This window comes from Hemiscyllium ocellatum, chromosome 3, assembly GCF_020745735.1.
Source record: "Hemiscyllium ocellatum isolate sHemOce1 chromosome 3, sHemOce1.pat.X.cur, whole genome shotgun sequence".
Classification (NCBI taxonomy): domain Eukaryota; kingdom Metazoa; phylum Chordata; class Chondrichthyes; order Orectolobiformes; family Hemiscylliidae; genus Hemiscyllium; species Hemiscyllium ocellatum.
The window spans coordinates 50,240,199-50,257,291 of NC_083403.1; the positions used below are offsets into that span (position 1 = coordinate 50,240,199).

Consider the following 17,093-nt stretch of genomic DNA (forward strand, 5'->3'; position numbering starts at 1 on the left):
AGCCGAAGTGCCTAATCTCACATTTTCCTACATTATATTTCATCTGCTAAGTGTTTTGCCCTCTCATTCCTCTTTAGACTCCCATGCCATCTTCCCTACTTGCGTTCCCATCTATTTTTGCGCAATTCGCAAATTTACTGATAGCACATTTATCTTCCTCATCCAAGTCATTAATGTATCTTATAAATAATTGTGGTTCCAATACTGACCCCTGTAGCACTCCAGTGGTTACATTTTACCATTCTGAAAATGTCCTCTTTATCCTGACTGACTTCTGTTAATTAGCCCAATCTTCTATCCACCTTAAGAACCCATGGTATTGAGGGTAGTATATTAGTTATTAAGTAACCTGATTTGCAGTCCAGGAGTGAATGCCTTCTGCAAATCCAATCATAAACATGTCTACTGGTTCCCCTTTATTTACTCTGCCTGTTACATTCTTTACAGAACTGCAATAAGCGTAATAAAAACCTAAAGTACTGTGAATGCTGAAAATCGGAAACAATAACAGAAATTGTAGGAAAAGCTCAGCAAATCTGGCAGCATCTGTGGAGAGAAATTAGAGTTAAATGTTTCAGGTTGAATATTCACTGAAAGGGTCACTGGACCTTAAACATTAACTTTGATATCTGTCCACAGATGCTGCCAGACATGCTCAGCTTTCCCAGCAGTTTCTGTTTTTGTTTCTATAACAAGCTTGTCAGGAATGATTTCCTCTTCATGAAGCCATGCTGACCCTGCTTGATTATAACATATGATTCTAAATGCTCTGTTATTACATCCTTTGTAATAGACTTTAACATTTTCCCAATGTCAAAAATTACTCTAATTTGTTTGTTTATTTATTATTGTTTCCTTCCTTTTTTGAGTAGCTGTGTTACATTGGTAGTTTTCCAGACTTTCCCAGAATTTAAGGATTCCAAGAACATTACCACCAGTGTATTCATTATTTCAACAGCTACTTCCTTTAAAATTCTGATGTGACCCATCAGGTCAGCCTTTCGCCCTATTAGTTTCCCTAGCTCTTCTTCTCCAATGATAATTATTGTATCTATTTCCTTCTCCCTCCCCTTTCAGACTTTGATTATGCGTATTTTAGGAATGGAATCTGATGCAAATTTGTTCAACTCTTCTGCCATTTCCTGGTTCGTCTTATTAGTTCCCTGGTTCAATAATAGGACATTCTGTTGTACTGAACGTTGGTGGAATCAGGCCCAGCCTATATCAGGTTTCTCTTGAGATAACCTGCTCATGCCCGGTATCAGCTGAATGAACCTCCTCTGAGTTGTTTCTAATGCTTCCTGAGAAAAGATCAAAACTGTGTGTGGTACTCCAGATGTAGGCCTCAATAGGAACATACTAAGACATTCAGCCCATTGAGCCTGCCTAGCCATTTAATACAATCATTACTAATTGAACAATTCAGTGCCTTTTGCTCTCTATCCCCATAACCCTGTACGCTAATTATAATCAGAAATTTCAAATTTAAACATCTTCGAAGACTGAGCCTCCACAGCATTCTCTAGTTGAGATTTCCACAATTTCACAACCCTCTGAGTTAAATTTTTCTATTCATCTCAGACCTAAGTGGCATCCACCTAATTTTTAAATTCTATGCTATTTGTGGACTTACCAACTAGGGACAATATTGTCTGCGGGTAAACGTCGAATTTCCTATTCCTTGGATGCTGCCTGACCTGCTGTGCTTTAACCAGCAACACATTTTCAACAATATTGTCTGCATCTACCCTATCCAATTCAATTAGTATTTTGTAAACGAGATCACCTCTCATTATTTGACACTTGAGAAAATGCAGGCCAAGTTTGCCCAGACCTCTTTATAGGTTAGTCCCACTGTCCCAGGACTAGGTCTGGTGAACATTAGTTGCACTTCCTCAATGTAATAATATCTTTCCTGAGATAAGGACACTAAAATTGCACTCAGTACTCCAACTGCAGTCAACCAAAACTTCTACACAATTGAAACAACATGTTACTACTCCTGTACTCAAAAATGCTCCTGCAATAAATGCTGACATTCCACTAGCTTTCCTAATAGCTTGCTGCATCTGAATGTTCAACTTCAGTGACTCATCGATAATAATGCCTGGGTACACCAATGCTTTCCAATCTCTCATCATTTAAGAAATACTTTGCACATCTGTTTCTCCTCCCAAAGTTGATAACCTCACATTTTTCCACATTATATTCCATCTACCATGTTCTTGTTCAATTCCTAAGCCTGTCTAAATTCTACTGAAACCACTTTACATCTTCCTTATAGCAGACATTCCCACTTAATTTCACCAAAGCTCTCCATACAACTATTACAACCCATCCCTGTTTTTATATTCCATTCCCTTGTAATAAACATTTGACATCCTAATCACTTGCTGTACCTGTGCACAAACATTTTGTGCTTCATGGACCAGGACATTCTAAGTCTAGCCATTTAATACAATCATTACTAATTGAACACTTCAGTGCCTTTTGCTCTCTATCCCCATAACCCTGTACGCTAATTATAATCAGAAATTTCAAATTTAAACATCCTCGAAGACTGAGCCTCCACAACATTCTCTAGTTGAGATTTCCACAATTTCACAACCCTCTGAGTTAAATTTTTCTATTCATCTCAGACCTAAGTGGCATTCACCTAATTTTTAAATTCTATGCTATTTGTGCAGGTCGGGCAGCATCCGAGGAGCAGGAAAATCCATGTTTCGGCGAAAGCCCTTCATCAGGAATTCATTCATTCCTGATGAAGGGCTTTTGCCTGAAATGTCAATTTTCCTGCTCTTCGGATGTTGCCTGACCTGCTGTGCTTTTCCAGCACCACTCTAATCTAGACTCCGATTTCCAGCGTCTGCAGTCCAGCATCTGTAATGTCCGTATTACAGAGGAGGAAGTGCTGGATGTCTTGAAATGCATAAAGGTGGATAAATCCCCAGGATCTGATCAGGTGTATCCAGAACTCTGTGGGAAGCTAGAGAAGTGATTACTGGGCCTCTTGCTGAGATATTTGTATCATCGATAGTCACAGATGAGGTGCTGAAAGACTGGAGGTTGGCTAACGTGGTGCCACTGTTTAAGAAGGGTGGTAAGGACAAGCCAGGGAACTACAGACCAGTGAGTTTTTGAAGTAACAAAGAGGATTGATGAGTGCAGAGTAGTAGATGTGATCTATATAGACTTCAGTAAGGCGTTTGACAAGGTTCCCCATGGGAGACTGGTGAGCAAGGTTAGATCTCACTGAATACAGGGAGAACCAGCCATTTAGATACAGAACTGCTCAAAGAAGACAGAGGATGGTGGTGGGGGATTGCTTTTCAGACTGGAGGCCTGTGACCAGTGGAGTGCCATAAGGATCGGTGCTGGGTCCTCTACTTTTTGTTATTTACATAAATGATTTGGATGCGACCATAAGAGGTACAGTTAGTACGTTTGCAGGTGACACCAAAATTGGAGGTGTAGTGGACAGCGAAAGGATTACCTCGAATTACAACAGGATTTTGACCAGATGGGCTATTGGGCAGAGAAGTGGCAGATGGAGTTTAATTCCGATAAATGCAAGGTGCTACATTTTAGGAAAGCAAATCTTAGCAAGACATATACACTTAATGGTAAGGCACTAGGGAGTGGTGCTGAACAGAGACCTTGGAGTGCAGATTCGTAGCTCCTTGAAAGTGGAGCTGCAGGTAGATAGGGTAGTGAAGAAGGCATTGGGTATGCTTTCTTTTATTGGTCAGAGTATTGAGTACAGGAGTTGGGAGGTCATGTTGCAGCTGTACAGGACATTGGTTAGGCCATTGTTGGAATATTGCATGCAATTCTGGTCTGCTTCCTATCGGAAAGATGTTGTGAAACATGAAAGAGTTCAGAAAAGATTAACAAGGATGTTGCCAGGGTTGGAGGTGAGCTATAAGGTGAGATTGAACAGGCTGGGGCTGGTTTCCCTGGAGCGTTGGAGGCTGAGGGGTGACCTTGTAGATGTTTACAAAATTATGAGGGGCATGGATAGGATAAGTAGACAAAGTCTTTTCCCTGGGTTCGAGGAGTCCAGAACTAGAGGGCATAGGCTTAGGGTGAGAGGGGAAAGATATAAAAGAGACCTAAGGGGTAACTTTTTCACACAGAGGTGTGGTATGTGGTATGAAGTGGTGGAGACTGGTACAATTGCAACATTTAAGAGGCATTTGGATGGGTTTATGAATAGGAAGGGTTTGGAGGGAATGGGACAGGTGCTTGCAGGTGGGACTAGATTGGGATGGGATATCTGGGTTGGCATGGATGGATTGGGCTGAAGGGTCTGTTTCCATGCTGTACATCTCTATGACTCTATGATCATTACTTCTCTTCTTGCTACCTTGTTTTCGTGCCTTTTTTTTTTGCATTTAATTTATGGAAACTGAACAAACGTGATCCCATGCCTCTGCTTTTTTTTAATGTCAGAACACTTGTGTCAGTCTACATTACAGCATACTCAACACAGAATTAAAGTCTTCATAGGAAGCAGTCCAAATTCACTCCTCGCTTTCAATGAGTTTATATCTTGTTTTGTTGAGTAGCTCTGGCTTGAGAAGAAATGTCATGAATTGTTTTTCACAATGTGCTGGTGAAATTTTTCTTCATTACAGCAGACATTCAAAATGATATTGTGGCCATGAACTACCTGCCTCAGTTATATGAATTGTTGAAGTTCTCCAATAAACTTGTGAATGAAGCAGCTCTTTCTGTTCTCAGCATTCTAACAGAGTATCATTCCAACACGGTAGGAGATATTTGATGCTTTCAAATTATTTGCATTGTTTAGGACTTCAATGTGAACAAAAGTAAAACATTTGCACTAGCCTTACTGTGGTGTCCAGAAGCACATGATATATTTTGTTATCAATCAAGCAAGCATTATTTATTGGGTTTGACTGCAGCATTACTGGTTAACCAGAAACAATAAAAAATGAAATCTGCTTGGAGAGCCGTTCCCACTATCGTTGGTTGGTATTTGTTCTTCCACCTTTGCTTAAAAGCAGTGCGTTATTTCAGCAGAAAAGGTTCCAATTAGAATCAGGTGGGAGTGGTCTGATTCAAGACCTCAGAGAGCAGCTTGAGATCAGCCACATTTAAGGACTACTTGCAAAATTGCCTCAAGTGTTTACAAATAGATAAAATGAATGTAACACTGACACATTTCTAAACTTGGGGTTCAAACATGTAAGTGAGCCTAGTAAAAGAAGCTAATTCTGCATCTAGCTATGTTATTCTAGGGATTGGAAGTGCATAACATCACTGCTGGCTGGAAAAATGTTCTGTATCTTCCTTGCATTATGCCTTGGTAAGCATGAAAGAAGTATTCCGCCTATCATCGTCTATGGTGGAATACTTCTTTCATGCTTACCAGAAGACAGATTAGGGTTAATGGGTGTGTTCTTCTGTCTGTCTCTCTCGCTCTCTTTATACGTAAAAGATAAAAATTAGTCACAAAGTAAGTGGTGTACAGCAGAGCAGGATAAAATGACAGCACAGTGATAATGGCACTTGACAAATAATCCATAGCTGATGTAGTCTGCATGGACTTCAGGATGGCTTTTGACAAGGTCTGACATGGCAGAATAGTTAAAATGCTAAGAACCCATGGGATCTAGTGCAATTTTGCAAAATGGATCCAAATTTGGTTTAGAGGCAGATAGCCAAGGTGGTGGTCAAACAGTATTTTTGTGACTGGAAGTCTATGTCCAGTAGCCCAATTCTAGAAATGTTAGTATGATATACATTTTGCTGTATATCCTCATGATCATGTGCTAGGCCCAACCATCTTCAGCTGCTTCATCAGTGACCTTCCCTCTATCATAATATCAGAAGTGGGGATGTTTGCGAATTGTTCAGCACCTTCCTGTCTCCTCAGATTCTGAAGCAGACTATGTCAGTGTACAAATACACTTGAATACCCTTGAAACTTGGGCCAATAATTGGCAAGTAATATTCACACTGCACAAGTACCAGGTATTGACAATCTCCAATAAGAGAGAATCTAACCAGCTCCACTTGACAGTCAGTGGCATTACCATCACCTATTATTAACATTTTGGGGTTACTATGAACTTGAACTGGGATAGCCAAGTAAACGTTGCGGCTACAAGAGCAGGTTAGGAATTCTGCAGTCAGTAACTCACATCCTGAGTCTCTAATGCCTGTCCATCATCGACAAGACACAAGTCAAATGTGATGGAATGCTGTCTTGAAGAGCACAAACCTAACACCACTTAAAACATTCTACACCATCCATGGCAAAGCTAACATCTTGGTTAGCACCCTGTTCACTGGCTTAACATTCACTCACTCCACCATAGACACACAGTGACAGCAGTGTATACAGTCACAAGATGAACTGCAGGAACTCATCAACCCTCCATTGATAGCATCGTACAACCTGCAAACTCAACCACCAAAACAGACAGGGGCAGCAGATGTATCAGAATGCCATTACAAGCCAGTTCTCCACCATCACTGAGATCGAACTATATTACCATTCCTTTACTTTCACAAGCTCAATCTTTGAGCTCACTAACAGCACATAGAGTCATAGAGATGTACGGCATGGAAACAAACCCTTCGGTCCAACTCGTCCAGCTATCCCAACCTAATCTGGTCCCACTTGCCAGCACCTGGCCCATATTCCTCCAAACCCTTCCTATTCATATACCCATCCAGATGCCTTTCAAATGTTGCACATGGATCCACTTCACATAGACTGTGAATGTTTAAGGTGGCAGCTCATCATCACTTTCTCACAGGCAATTGCATGCGCAACAAATGTTGAATTAGCCTTTGGTATCCACAACCTGTTAACAACCACAAATGAATAAAAGTACAAAGTGCAGGGGTGGGGGCTGCAGAATCTTACATGTAAGTCAAGTCAGGTTTGATTGGACAAGTTTGCTCAGGGCAGGCGATGTTTCTTGCTGTATCTTCCCAAAGTCACTGAGTTAATTGGCATTTCAGCCCTTACAATGAATATCATGCTCTATTTCTGTCCCATCTTATCACACGCTGTTCCCACATCAATCCATCACTCCCTGGAGATCCTAGAATTGATTGGCATTCCTGGAACCGTCACCATATTTAAAAGGCTGTTGTGCACCTGGACATGCACGTTCAGTCAGACCAGCCCTGCATGGTTTCTGACATTTGACCTGGACAAAGTGAAAAGGGAGAAATTGTCACCGTACTTTGTGGGCAAGGTCCTGGACTGAGGTGGTGCATAAGCGAGACTTCCTCTTCCCCCAGGACCAGCACTGCAGGCCAGAACACCAGGCCATGCCAGCCTGTTCCAAGGTTGCCACCTCGTCTCAGTTTCTGGAGGAATGTCCCGCATTATAGGAAGATGTCAGTATTCTTCTCCATTCCAACATCTTCTTTCTGATACTTCACACTCACTCTGTCAACTGGCTCTACCATTTTCTTGTCCAAGAGCAGTGGGAGACACAGCAGATGTGGCATTGGGGACCAGGAGATTGCTTGGAAGGTAAGGACTTAGTATATATTTGGGCAGTGGCTAAACCTGAGATACTGCACGTATAGTATTTCCCCCCAGCCCACCATTCCCCATCTAAGCAGAAGAAAAGATTCTGTAAGATAAGTTTTTTTTTCTTTTATATATTTAAGTGCATTGTTTGGTATTAGTTAGTTAAAATCTAAGGCTTACAACGGCAGGGCGCCTCAGACCCGTGGCATGTGCCTCTTGCTTGATGTGGGAGCTCAGGGACGTGGCTGACGTTCCTGACTCTTACACTTGCATATTAGCAAGAAGTGTGTCCAGCTGCAGCTCTTGTTTCACCGCATGGCAGTTGTGGAACTGCAGGTGGACTCACTGTGGAGCGTCTGCGATGCTGAGGAGGTCGTGGATAGCACCTTTAGTGAATTGGTCACACCGCAGATTAGAATTATTGAGAGAGAAGTGAATGGATGACTAAAAGGCAGAGAGAGTAGGAAGGCAGTGCAGGTATCCCCTGCAGTCATCTTCCTCCAAAACAGGTATACCGTTCTGGATACTGTTGGGGGAGATGGCTCACCAGAGGAGGGCAGCAGTTGTCAGGATCATGGCACCATGGCGGGCTCTACTGTTCAGAAGAGCGAGAAAAAGACTGATAGGGTCATAGTCATTGGGGATTCTATTAGAAGGGGAGTAGATAGGTCGTTCTGTGGCTGAAAATGAGACTCCCCGATGGTATGGTGCCTCCCAGTGCTCAGATCAGGGATGTCACTGATTGGCTGTAGAGCATTCTGAAAGAGAAAGGTGAACAGCCAGTTGTCGGGTGCATATAGGCACCAACGATATAAGTAAAAAAATGAGATGAGGTCCTGAAAGCAGAATTCAGGGAGCTAGGAGTGAAGTTAAAGAGGGGGACCTCAAAGGTAGTGATCTCAGAATTGCTACCAGTGCCAAGTACGAGCCAGGGTAGAAATGAAAGAATAGGCAGGATGAACACGTGGCTTGAGGGATGTTGTAGGAGGGAGGGGTTCAGATTTGTGGGATGTTGGGATGGGTTATGGGGAAGGTGAGACTATTACAATTTGGATGGTCTACACCTGAACCAGACTGAAACTAATGTCCTTGGGGGAGTTTTTGCTACTGCTGTTGGGGAGGTTTTAAAATAATGTGGCAGGGGGCTGGGAACCAGAAGAGACTAGTAGACAGTGAGGAGGAAACTAGAGACTATAAGGAACAGGATCATGAAGTTAGCATTACCAAGGGAAAGAGTAGGCAGAGAGCAGATGAATGCAAAGGAACTGGTGGCCTGAAGTGCACATGCTTTAAAGCAAGTATATAGTACGTAAGGCAGACCAACTTAGGGTTTGGATTGGTGCCTGGGAATATGACGTTATTGCAATCACAGAGACTTGTATGAAGGAAGGGCATGATTGGCAACTAAATGTTCCAGGATATAGATGCTTCAGACAGGACAGGGAGGGAAGTAAAAGATGGGGGGGAGGAGTTGCATTGCTGGTCAGGGATGATATCACGACTGTGCTAAAGGAGGGCACTATGGAAGGCTAGCAGTGAGGCATTATGGGTAGAGCTGAGAAATAAGAAGGGTGCAGTTACATGGTTGGGGCTGGACTACAGGCCTCCCAATAGTGAGTATGAGGTAGAAGAACAAATTGGAAAACAGATTATGGAAAGATGTAGAGGCAACAGGGTGGTGGTGGTGGGAGATTTTAATTTTCTCAACATTGACGTAGTGTCAGAGATCTGGATGAGGCAGAATTTGTAAGGAACATCCAGGAAAGTTGGGAAGGGCCCATATTGTACCTGGTGTTGGGGAATGAGTCAGGCCAAGTGGTAGAGGTTGCAGTGGGGGATTTCTTTGGGAATAGTGACCACAGTTCTGTAAGTTTTGGAATACTTGTGGACAAAGATAAGAGTGATCCGTAGGGAAGACTACTAAACTGGGCCAAGGCCAATTATATCAAAGTTCGACAGGAGCTGTGAAATGTGGATTGAGAGCAGCTATTTGAAGGGAAGTCCACATTTGATGTGTGGGAGACTTTCAAAGAAAGTGCAGGATAGGCATGTCCTTTTGAAAACAAGGGATAGGAAGAGCAAGATTTGTGAACCGTGGATGACAGGAGAAATTTCAAGAGGAAAAGGAGAGCATACATAAGGTCCAGGCAGCTAAAAACAGAGCAGGCCTTGGTGGAATATCGGGAGAGTAGGACCAATCTTAAAACGAGGAATCAAGCAGACTAAAAGGGGTCATGAAATAACTTTAGTGAGCAGAATTAAGGAGAATCCCAAGGCCTTTATTCATATAGAAGAAGCAAGAGGGTAACGAGAGAAAGGGTTGGTCCATTAAAGGATAAGGAAGGAAGGTTGTGTGTCGAACCTGAGAAAATGGGTGAGATTCTCAATGATTACTTTGCATCAGTGTTCACTGAGGAAAGGGACATGATGAATGTTAAGATTAGAGATGGGAGTTTGTTTACTCTGGATCATGTTGACATAAGGAGGGAGGATGTATTGGGTAGATCAAAGGATATCATTTGGATAAATCCCCAGGACCGGATGGGATCTATTCCAGGTGACTGAGGGAGGCAAGAGAGGAAAGAGCTGGGGCCCTGACAGATACCTTTTTTTAGATTAGATTACTTGCAGTGTGGAAACAGGCCCTTCGGCCCAACAAGTCCACACCGACCCGCCGAAGCGCAACCCACCCATACCCTTACATTTACCCCTTACCTAACACTACGGGCAATTTAGCATGGCCAATTCACCTGACCCGCACATCTTTGGACTGTGGGAGGAAACCGGAGCACCCGGAGGAAACCCACGCAGACACGGGGAGAACGTGCAAACTCCGCACAGTCAATCGCCTGAGTCGGGAATTGAACCCGGGTCTCAGGCGCTGTGAGGCAGCAGTGCTAACCACTGTGCCACCGTGCCGCCCACAAAGGGCGTCCTTTGTGGCATCCTTAAACACAGGTGAAGTGCCAGAGGACTAGAGAGTTGCTAATGTTGTCCCCCTGTACAAGAAGGGCAGTAGTGATATCCCAGGTAAATACAGACCAGTGACCCTGATGTCATTGGTGGGAAAGTTGCTGGAGAAGGTACTGAGGGATAGAATCTATTTATATTTGGAAGAGAATGGGTTTATCAGCGATAGGCAACATGATTTTGTCCGGGGGAGATTGTGCCTTACCAACTTAATAGAGTTCTTTGAGTAAATGACCAAGTTGATAGATGAAGGAAGAGCTGTAGATGTCATATACATGGACTTTAGTAAGGTGTTTGAAAAGGTTCCCCATGGTAGACTAATGGAGAAAGTGAAGTCACATGGTGTGCAGGGTGTTCCAGCTAAGTGGATAAAGAGCTAGTAGAACAACAGGAGACAGAGAATAGTAGTTGAAGGAAGTTTCTTGAAATGGAGAAAGGTGACCAGTGGTGTTCCACAGGGATCAGTGCTGGGGCCGCTGTTGTTTGTAATATACGTAAATGATCTGGAAGAGGCAATTGTTGGTCTGATCAGTAAGTGTGCAGATGACACAAAGACTGGTGGAGTAGCAGAAAGCATAAGGGGCTGTCAAAGAATACAGGAGTTGATAGATAGACTGGAGAGTTGGTTGGAGAGCTGGAAGTCTAATTCTAGAGCAAACTATGGCATGGCACGGTGGCACAGTGGTTAGCACTGCTGCCTCACAGCACCAGAGACCCGGGTTCAATTCCTGACTCAGGCGACTGACTGTGTGGAGTTTGCACATTCTCCCCGTGTCTGCGTGGGTTTCCTCCGGGTGCTCCGGTTTCCTCCCACAGTCCAAAGATGTGCGGGTCAGGTGAATTGGCCATGCTAAATTGCCCATAGTGTTAGGTAAGGGGTAAATGTAGGGGAATGGGTGGGTTTCGCTTCGGCGGGTCGGTGTGGACTTGTTGGGCCGAAGGGCCTGTTTCCACACTGTAAGTAATCTAATCTATACTGTAAACAGAAGAGCCTTGGGAAAAGTTGATGAGTAAAGAAATCTGGGAGTTCAGGTCCATTGTACCCTGAAGGTGGCTATACAGGTGGATACCACAGACATATGGTAAGCTTACCTTCATCAGACAGTGTATTGAGTATAAGAGCTGACAGGTCACGTTAAAATTGAACACGCCGCATTTAGAATACTCTACAGTTCTGGTTGCCACATTACCAAAAGGATGTGGATATTTTGGAGAGGGAGCAGAGAATGTTTACGAGGATGGTGCCTGCTATGGAAGGTACTGGCTATGGAGAGAGGTTGAGTAGGTTAGGACTGTTTTTTAGGAAAAAAAGGAGATTGAGGGGAGAACCTGATTGAGGTCTACAAAATCTTGAAAGGTGGATAGAGATAAGCTTTTTCCAAGGATGAGAAATTCAATAACGAGAGGTCACGCATTCAGGGTGAGATGAGAAAAGTTTAAGGGGGATATACGCGGAAAGTACTTTACACAGAGCGTGGTAGGTGCCTGGAATGCATTGCCAGCAAAGGCAGTAGAGGCAGGCATGGTAGATTCATTTAAGATACATCTGGACAGATGCATGAGTAGGTGAGGAGGGATATAGATCCTTCGGAATTGAGTGATAGGTTTAGACAGTGGATTTGGATCAGCACAAGCTTGGAGGGCCGAAGGGCCTGTTCCTGGGCTGTAAATTTTCTTTGTTCTTTGTTCCAAAAAGGGGCCATATGTCACCACTCTCTTGAATGACCACAACATCTTCCCTTCTCGCATTTGCCCATCCAAACCTGTGACCTCAGTGATCCTATGCGTGCCCTCACTGCAGCATACTCACGCATTTGGGTGCACCTACAGTAATACCTGTGCCTCCCTCAGTACCTGCCTCTCTCATTTCAGAAACTAAACAGGTCACATCAGGGCAGACAGACTCAGGACAAGCTGCCTTTCATTTGGCTCATCTCTTATGAGCAGAGGATCCTGATTTTGACTGCCTCAAACAGGCCCTGGTCTGGTTTCGGAAACTGGATTCGACTTACTGTGCCAGGACTGTCTGAGCAAAGACTGGGCCCCTTGAATTAAGACCATAAGACATAGGGTGGAAGTAAGGTTATTTGGCCCATCAAGTCCACTCTGCCATTCAATCATGGCTGATGGGCATTTCAACGCCACTTACCCGCACTCTCCTCGTGTTCCTTAATTCCTTGCAAGATTAAGAATTTATCAATCTCTGCTTTGAAGACATTTCATGTCCCAGCCTCCACTGCACTCTGCGGCAATGAATTCCACAGACCCACCACTCTCTGGCTTCTGTTTTAAATTGACCCCCTCTAATTCTAAGGCTGTACTCACAGGTCCTAACATCCCTGCCTGACAGAAACAAGTTCCTAGCATCCACCCTTTCTAAGCCATGCATTATCTTGTAAATTTCTATTAGATCTCCCATCAACCTTCTAAACTCTAATGAATACAATCCCAGGAACCTGCCATTCCAGGGATCATCTGTGTGAATCTCCGCTGGACACGCTCCAGTGTCAGTATGTCCTTCCTGAGGTGTGGGGCCCAAAACTGGACACAGTATTCTAAATGGGGCCTAACCAGAGCTCGATGGTGACCTGTTGACAGCCAGGGCAAACTTCCTGGTTTTGGGCCTGTGCTAACTGCCTCGAAAAGGCAGCTATAGTATGAGCCAGGTTTCTCTGCTTGAGGGGACAAAGCATAAAATGGCTCCACAAGGGAAGGATGCTGCGAGTATCCAAGTAGGCTCAGAGTGAGTGGGAGCCAAGAGAGCAAATGAACAGCCCAGAGGTGCAGCCTGGTCCAGTCCACAAGTTGGGTGTATGTCCTTGAGTGCAAAGTGTCCTTGCTGCAGCATTACAATGATAAATGCTGGTGTAGCCTGAGGCACGGAATTGAAGTGTAGAAATGTCCTGGAAGTGGATTGGAGAGGGATCACAAGGGTTCATAGAACTGACATGTTGGATGTCAATGTGTGTGGATGTGGGTTGTATATGGCCAGTACTCATACAGCGTGCCTGAAATGTTGATATCCTAGCAACCGGTAAGTTGACCCTGCTAAGAACTCACTCTGGTCTACTCAGTGGCTAGTTTAGAAAGATCACAATATGTGGCAAATTGGGCTGTTAACAAAGAATTTAACAAGCAGCAATGAACATTAATAAGGAACTTGCTGCTGCCTAGCAAGAATCTCACCATGTCACTTGAGAAAGGTGTACAAGCTGTAACAAGATGATTTTGACATTACAATAGTACTCACTAAACATTTCTCCTGATTCTATGACACTTCTCACCATAGCCCATTTTGCTCAGGGCCTAATAAGATTCTGCCCAAAGAGACTGTGATAGTTTGAAAACATGCATAAAATTATGATGGATTGAAGCACACTAGCTTTCATCAGGTGACGCTCCTTCAATCACCTGATGAAGGAGCGTCGCTCTGAAAGCTAGTGTGCTTCCAATTAAACCTGTTGGACTATAACCTGGTGTTGTGTGATTTTTAACTTTGTACACCCCAGTCCAACACCAGCTTCTCCAAATCATAACCTTGCAAGATAGTTATGGGTTAGCAATTATCTTTAATTAACTCCAAGCTAGTTTCATTCGCATTTACTTAAATGGTTACTTATCAATTTCTCAATCTTGTGCTCCTGTTTCCTACAGTTAAAATGTTTGTTGCTAAATCCAGAAATTATGTTCTAAACCTTCTGAGTTATAAACTAGATATTCACAACACCTTGAATCTGCATGACTGCCTCCTCTCCTACTCAAAATCAACTATTCTTATTTACTCTATACCTTCTATTAATAGAACCCTTCTATTAAATCTCCCTTCAATCTTCTCTGCTGTGAGAACAACCACAGCTTCTCTACATCACATGTGTCTTTTACCTCACCAGCTTTAATTTGATAATATGTAATCATGTTAGTTCCATATAAGACAAACGCTTTTTTGAAAGATTAAACTTTGGTTTAATACTAGTAAAGAGACTTGAAATTAAATCTAAATAGGCAAAGCCAGATTCATGTTTACATTTCCATATCTTGCCATTTTCTGTAAACTTACACGTAGGAGAGATCAATATACCTTATCGCATATGAATAAAATAGATGACCTTTGATTGCTTTGTGAGCTTATGAATAGTGATGTAAAAGCATTGAGCTAGAAAGACCAAGTTCATGCACTAGTTGTAGCAGAGATGTAAAAGTAAAGGACAATTAATCCCAAGGTGTTGCGCACAACCCAAGTACATTTTGGACACCGAAAGAAGCAAAGCTGGGGCCAAATTCTTGTCCTGGCTACAGAACATCATAAATATGTAAGTCAGCTTGCTGTGCTGGAAGATTTGTTTTTGGACATTTCATCATCATACAAGGCAACATCATCAGTGAGATCCTGAGACTCTCACTGATAATATCACCCAGTACGGTGCCGAAACATCTGAAAACAAATCTTCCAGCTCAGTGAGCTAACTTACTTATCAACCTGAGCTACAATTCTTCTCAAAAATCGCTAATACAACATCATTCTCTAACATCTGATCAGCAGCTGAGTTTCTTGGATGGGAGTGTTTTGAGAAGTGTTTGGGAAATGCCACATTGTAACGGCAATATTTCTTTTAGGATTTTGAATTATTATTTAAATAATTTTTGAAAATATTTCACAATTCTATTTATGTTTCTTACTGTAAACCTTAAGTTAATCTGTATTTTTATTATGTTATCATTGTGGTTTATTTGGTTAAGATTTTATTTTCTTTATAGGCTGCTATTGTGTCTGAGAATATCTTGAAAATTTTGGGGAAGTTACTCTTAATGTACAGAACCAGTCCAAGAGTCAGTAATTATGTTGGAAACATAATCCAAAAACTAGCAACAAGTAAGACTCAACAGGTAAGTTATTGCATTTAAAATGGAAAACACAATCACTCAAGAATTCCCCTAACATTTCAAAGTCATGACAATTTGAAAGCTTCTGTTCACAACATGTGCATTTTCAGTGACAATTCTTTGATGTTAAGTGATAGACTGTACATTTAAGTTCCCATTTGAGGTTAAATTCAGGAGTCACTGTGATACGTTCAGGGTGCCACACTCCAATAATGCACAGCTTGGAGAATTATTATTACAGGGCAATATGACATCCAGATAGTTCTTGTATAACGCAATGGTTGTGTTCTTGTGCAACCCCGCATTATAGAAAAATTGCGCTTTAGAAACAGCATTTAAAGTGTTGGTGATGTAATCACGTTACAGCCAACACACATTTTAAAAGTTTGTGCTTTAGAAACAGCATCCCCAATTAATCAATTGCGTTGCAATGAACTTGCGTTATCGAAGCATATGTTATAGCAAAACAACCTGTATCTCCAATTCTGATCCCTATGTATTGTAAACATAGCTGTTCACTGGAAGTCCGGGATTGATTAGTTTACATTTTATTTTCTCTGAAATTTCCATTTTAACAAATTGAAGATCAGTTACAAACGATATTTGAGCATCAGCAAATGGTGTCACAGCAGGATTATCTGTCCTGCTGTCAAAAAAAGTGCCAAGTGAAGTCACAGGGTTTTGAAGGCGACCTGGTGTGAGAAGTAAAGTGCAGACTATGGCTATCTTACCTTCCAGGATTGGCATTGGCCGATATTCAAGAAGTCTGCTTTTCAAATACACTTTGGACAGCCACATGGTATAGGAGGAATGTAACATAGAGCATATATGGCATGTCGAACGCTTAATTGTTTTTAGGTTTTGGAAAAATACAAAGTGAGCCATTTAGACCAAATTATGCTAATTCATTATTTTCATTGTACATCATGAATTTGCAGTGCTCCAGATTTTGCGAAGCAGGCAATGAGCTTAGAAAAGAAATGGAAAATGATCACCCAGAGTTGGCAGTGGTATTGATAAGGAAGCTACCAATGGTTTGTCTTCATTAATTCATTGAAACTGGCATGAATTTCAGGAGTCTACACATACATAGAATAACATGGAGGTTGCTGCCACTGTTTGTACTTTTCTGCAGAGGGTGCTCTGTTGATGCACCACAGTCTATAAGAATCCTGAAAATGTTACACCTTGTTGAATGAGGCGTACCTGTGTTTTCAATGCATATTAACTGAACGATTATTGATAAACATTCTCATTAGCCTTGAAAAACTAATTTTAAAATTGTAGCATGTCACATTTATCCATTATAATAAAAACATGCCGCAAATTTCTTCCTAAAGTTTATCTGAGAATCTAAACTGATCTAAGTACAAATCAGTTATATCGTTTTCTGAAGTTTTAGCTTAAAAGTAAAATGACTGGTGTACATTTTCTGGTTTGTTTAATACATTAACATGATTGGTTGTTCATCTTGCATTGCTGCTGGAAATCCCCATGACTTGGTGCCATATTTAAAAAATCATCAGGAAAATAGGAGCCACTGTCATAGTGATTGCTAGAATTAATAGATAACTTTCTTTGAAGTCAGCTACTGACCCCAAAATCTGGCAGATAATATTCATTATTTTGACTAAACCAGCATTTTTCTGAACTTTTTTTTAAAAACCAAAGTGACAAAAGCCTTACAGATCAAAAAAAACCCCAAAGAACTGCAGACGCT

At 42.1% G+C, this 17,093-nt stretch overlaps 1 protein-coding gene across 1 annotated transcript in view; it reads left to right on the forward strand.

The window, feature by feature from the left end:
* The window catches only part of LOC132805468 (uncharacterized), a 64,170-nt gene that overhangs the window by 30,841 nt on the left and 16,236 nt on the right, over positions 1-17,093 (forward strand). Inside the window, exons 9-10 of the mRNA XM_060820561.1 lie at positions 4,638-4,771; positions 15,248-15,376. Of these exons, the coding sequence (XP_060676544.1) occupies positions 4,638-4,771; positions 15,248-15,376 (263 nt within the window). The remainder of the gene's footprint in view (positions 1-4,637; positions 4,772-15,247; positions 15,377-17,093) is intronic.